We start from the raw sequence: 8,569 nt of genomic DNA on the forward strand, positions 1-8,569 counted from the left end.
GTTATTTATAGGAGGGGATTTCAATGGGCATATTGGTCGTCTGGTGATGGCTATGGTGAGGTGCACGATGGCTTCGGTTTTGGGGTTAGGAACAGAGGAGGAACGTCACTATTGGATTTCGCTAGAACATTTGAGTTGGTGATTATGACCTCTATTTACCCAAAAAAGGAGGAGCATTTGATTACTTTCCGAAGTATGGTGGCTAAGACTCAGATCAGGAGGTGTGATAAGGGGTTCTGTGAGGATTGTAAGGTAATCCCGAGTGAGAACCTCGCAACACAACATAGGCTCCTGGTGATGAACGTTGGTATCTTGATAAAGAGGAAGAGAAGGTTTGTACGGGGGCAACCGAGGATCAGGTGGGGAGTCTTAACTAAGGAAAATGTGCAGGAGATAGAGGGAAGGTTGACGGCTATGGGATCCTGGAAGAGTGTTGGGGATGCTAGCGTTATGTGAACGACGATGGTAGACTGTATAAGGGAGACAGCGAGAGAGGTGTTAGGGGTCTCGAAGGGGTACTCAGACGAGCACCGAGAAGACTGGTGGTGGAATGACGTGGTCCAGAGTAAAGTGAAAGAAAATAAAGTGGCTTACCTTAAGTTAGTAGAGAGCACTAACGAGGAGTAGAGGAGAGTGAACAGAGAAAGATATAAGGAAGTTAGGGGGGAAGCGAAGCTAGCGATCATGGAGGCTAAAACTGCCACTTTTAGGCGGCTGTATGAAGAATTGGGGGGTAAAGGTAGGGAAAAGAAGTTATTCGAGCTGGCTAAAGCGAGAGAGAGGAAGGATCGTGATCTATATCAAGTGAGGTGCATCAAAGACGAGGAAGGTCGGGTATTGATAGAAGAGGCCCAGATTAAGCAGATGTGGCAGTCATACTTTCATAGACTTCTGAATAAAGAGGGGGATAAAAACATTGTGTTAGGGGAGATGGGGCACTCCGAGAGTCAGCAAGACTTTAGGTACTATAGGCGTATTAAAGTGGATGAGGTCGTGGAAGCAATGCGTAAGATGAGTCGGGGCAAAGTGATCGGACTAGATGAGATTCAAGTTGAATTGTGGAGGTATGTGGGTAAAGCAGGTTTGGAGTGGCTGACTGAGCTGTTTAATGTTATTTTCAAGACGAAGAGGATGTCAGATGAGTGGATGTGCAGTACGATAATTCCGTTGTACAAAAACAAAGGGGATATCCAGAATTATAACAACTACAGGGGTATATAATTACTAAGTCATACCATGAAAGTTTGGGAGAGGGTGGTGGAAGGGAGGGTAAGAAGGGCGGTGTCAATATCAGAAAACCGATTCGGGTTCACACCTGGTCTCTCTACTACAGAAGATATCCATCTTATCAGGAGGTTGGTAGAACAATACAGAGATAGGAAGAGGGATCTGTACATGGTGTTCATTAATCTAGAGAAGGTGTATGACAAGGTCCCTAGGAACGTTCTTTGGAGATACCTGGAGGTGAAAGGTGTGCCGGTAGCTTATATTAGGGCGATAAAGGATTTATATGATGGATCTAAGACTCGGGTTAGGACTATGGGAGGTGATTCGGAGCCCTTTCCAGTAGTTATGGGATTACACTAAGGAACTGCAGTTAGGCCGTTCTTATTTGCCCTAGTAATGGACGTATTGATACACCATATTTAAGTGGAGGTGCCATGGTGTATGTTGTTCACTGATGATATAGTTCTGATTGATGAGATGAGAGGCGGCATTAATGAAATACTGGAGGTATGGAGGCAGGTCGTGGAGTCTAAAGGTTTCAAGTTGAGTAGGACCAAGACGGAATATTTGGAGTGCAAGTTCAGCGATGTATCGGGGGAAGCAGACGTGAAGGTGAGGATTGACTCGCAAGTTATCCCTAAAAGAGAGAGTTTCAAGTACTTAGGGTCAATTATCCAGGGAGATGGGGAGATCGACGGGGATGTCATGAGACCGGCCATGCTGTATGGGGTTAAGTGTTGGCCAGTCAAGAATTCTCATATCCAGAAAATGAAAGTAACCAAAATGAGGATGTTGATATGGATGTGCGGGCACACTAGGCTTGATAAGATTAGGAGTGAAGATATTCGGGAGAAGGTAGACGTGGCTCCAATGGACGACAAGATGCAGGAAGCGAGGCTTAGATGGTTCGGGCACGTGCGGAGGAGGAGTCTAGATGCCCTGGTTAAGAGGTGTGAACGGTTGTCTTTGACAGGCACAAAGAGAGGTAGAGGGCGGCCTAAGAAATATTGGGGCGAAGTGATAAGGCAAGACATGTCGCAACTTCAGATTTCCAATGACATGGCCCTGGATATGGAGGTGTAGAGGTCGAGCATTAGGGTTGTAGGTTAGGGTTTAGTTGTAGCATTTTTGTTAGTTGTTCTGGCTAGTCTAATAGTGTTTTACATATGACTACTAACAGTTATTGTTCCATCACACTTTCTATTTTTTGTTTATTATTTTTTACTTTTATTTTATATTTTATTTATAATTTTTATTATTGCCATAATTATTGTCCTTCCCACTTATTTGTTGTCACTTACGGTGCTGATTTTATTTGTATGTTTTCTGTTATTGTTACAGATCTTTTGTTTTGAGTCGGGGGTCTCCCGGAAGCAGCCTCTCTACCCTCATGAGTAGGGGTAAGGTCTGCGTACAATCTAACCTCCCCAGACCTCACTAGTGAGATCTGATTCTATAACTCTCTGCTTTGGCTTATTTCTATCTGCTTTATCTATTCATTTCCTATATGTGCCCTTGCACTTTTATCATATTTTATTAAAACTTATGAATTTCTTTTTAATTTCCTATGCCTTCATTACTTATTTCTTCTTACGTACATCAACAAAATAAATCGGGCCTTCTGTGATCATGTTGATAATCTTCTAAAGATCGACAATTTTTTTAGTATTATTTATTGAATCGACGGGGGAAGAGATCAAATCCATAAAATAAAGTGTGGTAAAATTTGGACCAGGGGATCTTCTCCATCCAAATTTTCATCGAAAGGCTTAGAGCATGTTTGGAAAGCCACCTTGAAAATGAATTTTAATGTAATTGGATGTAATTATACAATTTGGCATGTTTATTTGGCCAAGTAATTATTTGGTCAGCATGAAATTGAGTGTAATTGGAGGGGTATAATTACACTCTCCAATTCTCAAAGGGAGGTGAGAATTGGTGGTAATTATACTATGTAATTATGAGGTTGCTTTTTAGTTTCTTTCCTTTTTGTTTTTATTTTAATTTATTTTTTTATAACTTTTTATTTCAATTATTTTTATTTTTTAATTTTATTTTTACTTTTTAATTTCTTTTGAAATTTTAAAATATATTTTTCTTTGTAAATTATTTATCTTTTATTTCTCTTCCTTTACTTTTTGTGATTCCATGTAATTGCTTATATTTTATTTTTTATTTAGTTTATTATTCTATTTTTGAAACTACACCTCCTAATATTAGAAATAATGAGTCATTAACAAACCTGTCATATAATGAGTGATGCAATTAAAGTGAAATTTTGTTATTGAATGTTGTTATAAACTTATTATGTTTCCTAATCTTAAGTTATACTAGAACTTATTATTATTATGTTGGAATTTAACATATGTTAAACAATTTTTTTTTTTTTGAATTTTGAAATTGTGTTATATTCATGGTTCCAATTTACTTATTTTAGTAGTATTGACTCACATTACATGTTGTTCGTTTTTAAGTTATAATTGATATATTAGTTTTGTCAAACATTTGAATAATGTTATGACATTATGTTTATAAATATTAATTTATTTTATCAAACATGAATTCCATGATGTTCTTACAAAACGTATATTTTTTTATTTTTGTAAGTATCTAAACTAAATATTATTAATTTAAAAAAATATATATATATATATATATATATATATATATATATATATATATATATATATATATATATATATATATATTATTTTTACAACATTAGTTGTAATTATATGATTACTAACTAATGTATATTCACGAAAAAATATACATCTTAAATACCAAACATAATATCATTTATACTTACAAAAATTTATAGCCAATATATTTATTATATTAACTTTTAAGTTTGATAACTACTTCATTTAAAATTTAATCTGACTGTGTATTTACACTTCTGCAATCAAACACTAAACTTGTAATTACACTATAATTACACTATGACAAACAAACCGGTCATCTTAATTACACAATTGTGTAATTACTACTCTTATAATTATGCCAATTCCAATTACCTGGTGGCTTTCCAAACAAACCCTTATCGAGTAAAACCAAAATCATTACTGAAGCATACATATGAAAACTATATGATTAAGTGAAAACTATATGACAGTGAAGCTCTATGAGTAAACCCCACAAGAGATTGAAGCTCGATTTATACATTGAAAAGCCAAACACGGTACGAGAAATAGTTTATTTTATTTTTCAGCAGCCAATGCAGTTCTAATCAGGCTGGCATATTTGATACCATTAAATTCCTATAGAATGAGCAGCTTGGAGTGGATATCAAACCGTTCAGAAGCAGATAGTTGAGGTTCCTGGGCAAAACCAGTAAAAACCATTAAAATAGATCAGCTTATGCAAAACATTCAAAAGGACTAAACTTGCTTGGCATATTTGTCAATATCAACTATATATATAACCTTGTGTTTTCTCGTTTAGTTATGTTACCAACCAGCTACGTCTCCATCCGGCTCTTTCTATCCATTCCATTCTATGTAGGCTTTCTTGTTTAATTATGTTAAGTAGTTAAATATTCATATAGCTATCATATCGAACCTCTTATTCATTAAGCCGGTAAAGATATCAAGTAATATATTGTTGCAAATTTAAGAATTATAATAATCTCAAGTGCACCTGAGATACATCTTTACTATTCAGGCCTATTCTTTTTTGTGTCTCGTGTATCTTCTTGTGCATTGACAGAAGCATGCGTCCATAAGTCAATTTAGGCTCTTGCTCCAATGTTTTCACAAAACTATAAGTCAGTGCACCAGTTGGAAAACCTGTGAAAGCCTGCATGCAGAAGTTATGTGTGTGTGTTACCAACTTTGATGTATATATGTTAATACAACTGAAAATGCCGATATAAATTTGAAGAGGTGACTGAAGCCAGAAGGATTAAAATATACAGCTTCACTACTGTTGGATATATTCCTGTCAATTTGGAAAAGAATGTGGAAATGAAACGGAGTATCTTTAGCTCACCCAAAGAGTGCAACAAGACTCAAACACACTCTTTACTTAAAAAGCGGACCAGGACCATTGGCCTGATCTAGCCTTAAGAGTATCACGCGAAGAGCTTTCCTCATATATATAGTTATTTCGTCAAGCGTTAAAAAACCAAGATAAAGACTATATCTCCCAGTATTTTAATTATGTTTTGCTAGTCCACGACCTAACAAATGGTACGAGTATACTAAGAATGCATTTTAAATTGACTTAACCGAATAGAGGGCATTATATTTCATTGTCAACAAACACCAATTGTTTTACTATGGAATGAACCATGGATGTATGAAACTTACAATGGTATCTCCAGAGCTCTGATGATCATCACAGGCGCTGATACATATTGCTATTCCCCCTCTCGTACCTTTGTATGTGCCGTGTGGAGTGCGATGATCTTCCCACATATAGCTTCCTCCCCTAATTGAAAACCTTGCCTTTGTTTTAAAATCATATATATTGATGAAGTTTTGATATGAAGAGCCAAAATTCAAAAAGAGGGTTCATTAACCTGTTTATTCTACACATGAACTGTAAATCTAGAAAAGTTCCACTATGGCAAGCGTCAATTATAGCATGAAGTGTGGCACCACGAGGTAGAGGCCTTATAATGGTTTCATTGATCTCATCATCTAGTATTCGTCCTTCTGTCTCGTAGTCAATAGGGCATAGTGATTCATCGTATCCATCAACTTCATCTCCGTCAAGGTCACGTACTCGTGAGCCATGGCCAGAGTAATGAAATACCAGTGAATCACCAGGTTGGCAACTGTGAACAAGCCAACGCAGGGCTGCTCTGATATTGGCTTTGGTTGGGAGTCTAAATATATCTTTCTCATTCTCTGCAATTTTACGTGTTACAAAAGATGAGAAGTAGAAGTAGGCACTTTAACTACTCAACTCAAAGGAAACCTCACCTGACCCTATATAAGACATAATTCTTTGAACTTGTATTTACTCTCTCTTGTCCCAAATGTTGGACATTTAGAAAATTTGATGTTATAGAAAAAGAAGAAATCACATATTACTTCTCTTTTTCAAAACAAGAAGTTATTTATGAGTACTTTTTTTGTTCTTTTTTTTTTTTTTGCATCCACCCTTATTTTAAAAGACAGATAATATAATCAGAGGTAGTAATAGTATTTCATTTTTTTCACGCCTAAAGTATCATGTCATGTGAAATGAGACAACTCAAGACCATTAAGATATTCCCTGCGTTCAAGAACTCGTCTAATGGAATTTTTCTCAATCACAAAAAATGTTAACTAGCTGTCTCCTAATTAGCAAGAAGATAACCTAATGAATGATGAAAAGTATGTATTGGTCTTTCCTTTTTCCTTTACGTTATTCTTGAAAACAGGATGAGCCGAAAGGAATTTATCAATCTTAACAAATTATATCGACAAACATCTTGATTAGTGGAGCATCGCCTTCAGGTGCGAAGCTTTGTATGACCAAGGGTGATCAACTGTATGTATAAGGTAAAATATTACTTCCTCCGTTCCAGTTTATGTGAACCTATTTCCTTTTTGGTCGGTTCCAAAAGAATGTCCCCTTTCTAAATTTGGAAACAATTTAGCTTAAACTTACAATTCTACCGTTAATGAGAAGCTTTTGTAACCACACAAATACTCTGGGCCCCTTTTTGACTTGTTTAGAACTACAAATTACAAAAATTTTCATTTTTTCTTAAACTCCATGCCCAGTCAAATAGGTTCATATAAATTGAAACGGAGGGAGTACTTGTTATTGATTAAACTATGCATTTTGAATAACCTTGCATAGCTACTGGCAAGGAGTGTCCAAAATTTGAATACCCTTATTGATTTCTTGGCTTCGCTACTGATCTTCTTCACTCTCGAAGTGAAATACTAAAACAAGCATTTACATATATGGAGTTGGTGATACCTGTAAGAACAATTACTGATGCATTGGGGAACCCTAACTTGTCGACCAAAAGATATCTCATGGCTAAAACGTCATTGATGCTGCCTTTCAAACTCTTGTTATGCCCACGGTAGTTAGCTCCACATAGAACTGCTCGCTTCCGTCCATGCACTGGTGGGGGAGGCTGAGGTCGCATGACCTGTGGTGACCTGATCTGGAAGGACTCTGGCCTATAATTTCCATAACCAAATCCAGATGTTACTGTCCTTGGTTTGGCAGGATAAACTGGTAGCCCTGTGTTCATTGCATTAATATTGTTACTGTACGGCCCGTTGGCATTGACTGTGGGGGCACCATGCATATTATTTTTTGGTTGGAATTGTGTGAAACGTTGGCACCTCGGACAGTAAATGGCTTTTGCTCCAGTAGGAGCTGGTAGCTGCAGTCCACACTGCCTGCAGCTGTGCCTTCTGCTTTCCATTACTCTGCTCTTGTATGATCTTTGGAGGATAAATGATCAAGAAATTTGACTAGCCCTATGAGGGGAATGGTATATCTACTTATTGACTACAGATCCCTCAATATATAGGACCGTTGAGGTATTACACGATCTTTAGAAAAGATGCCTCAAAAAATGAGAATACGAAGAGAATTTATAAGCCGTCCAACTCCCTCATGGTTAGACTTGAGTGACTGACAACTGAAAGGGGTTGACTCTTAAAAGATATCTCCCGAGATGAGAGTGGCGAGGAAGTGTATAACTGTCCAATCCCTTTAATTTTATCTTCAACTAGTGTTGGACAAGTTTCCAACAATGGAAAAGGGTCACATTTGTCTCTTTACTAGGAAAAATAAGTTATATTTATCTTCTCTTAGTATAATTATACCTACGGTCATACTTTAGGATCATATTTGACTCTATCTATTAAATGGCTTGATCCCATCTTAAAAAAGGACACGTTAATTTTAGAAAAAATAGCCTGCTCCGGCTCGGATTGACCCGGACCCACACGAATAAATCCCCTAAACCGGGCCCCTTAAGAACTCAGTAACTGTGACCCGGTACTGGACCACTAATGGAACCTACCGGGCCACTAATTTCTTAAACAAGACCGAAACCGACCCCATACCGAAACACTTTTGGTTATACTAAGAAACTTGTTATTTTGTGGCTTGATTATTTTCTTGTATTTTTAGAAAACCCATAATCCCTACAGGTTTAGGAAAATCCATTGTCGTAATAGATTTGGGAAAGGAAAAGCTATTGTCATTGTCAAATTGGGAATCCTTTCTCTTGTAGGTTTGGGGCCTTTTGGGATCTATATATAGGGGATGTAGTTGGGATTCTAGAGATTGTACTGTGTTTTTCTTCTCATTCATAGTGAAAACTCTCTCTGCTTTTGCCCCGAGGATTAGGCTTAGCCGAACCTCGTTAAATCCTTGT

The 8,569-nt window shown here is 37.0% G+C and overlaps 2 protein-coding genes across 2 annotated transcripts; one reads left to right on the forward strand and one right to left on the reverse strand.

The window, feature by feature from the left end:
- Window positions 1–684: 684 nt before the first annotated feature.
- LOC107803948 (uncharacterized) lies at window positions 685–1,221 on the forward strand. The gene has a single exon (XM_016627741.2). It carries the CDS (start codon window positions 685–687, stop codon window positions 1,219–1,221), a length of 537 nt encoding a protein of 178 aa, XP_016483227.2.
- A 3,085-nt stretch (window positions 1,222–4,306) lies between these two features.
- On the reverse strand, window positions 4,307–7,816 carry LOC107803949 (metacaspase-3). The gene is made up of 5 exons (XM_016627742.2): window positions 7,147–7,816; window positions 5,750–6,080; window positions 5,538–5,658; window positions 4,867–5,025; window positions 4,307–4,547 (listed from the first exon to the last, which is right to left on the reverse strand). The coding sequence occupies exons 1-5, from the start codon at window positions 7,604–7,606 to the stop codon at window positions 4,488–4,490; spliced, it is 1,131 nt and encodes a 376-aa protein (XP_016483228.1). The 5' UTR covers window positions 7,607–7,816; the 3' UTR covers window positions 4,307–4,487.
- Window positions 7,817–8,569: the final 753 nt, after the last annotated feature.

Source organism: Nicotiana tabacum, chromosome 6, assembly GCF_000715075.1.
Source record: "Nicotiana tabacum cultivar K326 chromosome 6, ASM71507v2, whole genome shotgun sequence".
Taxonomy (NCBI): domain Eukaryota; kingdom Viridiplantae; phylum Streptophyta; class Magnoliopsida; order Solanales; family Solanaceae; genus Nicotiana; species Nicotiana tabacum.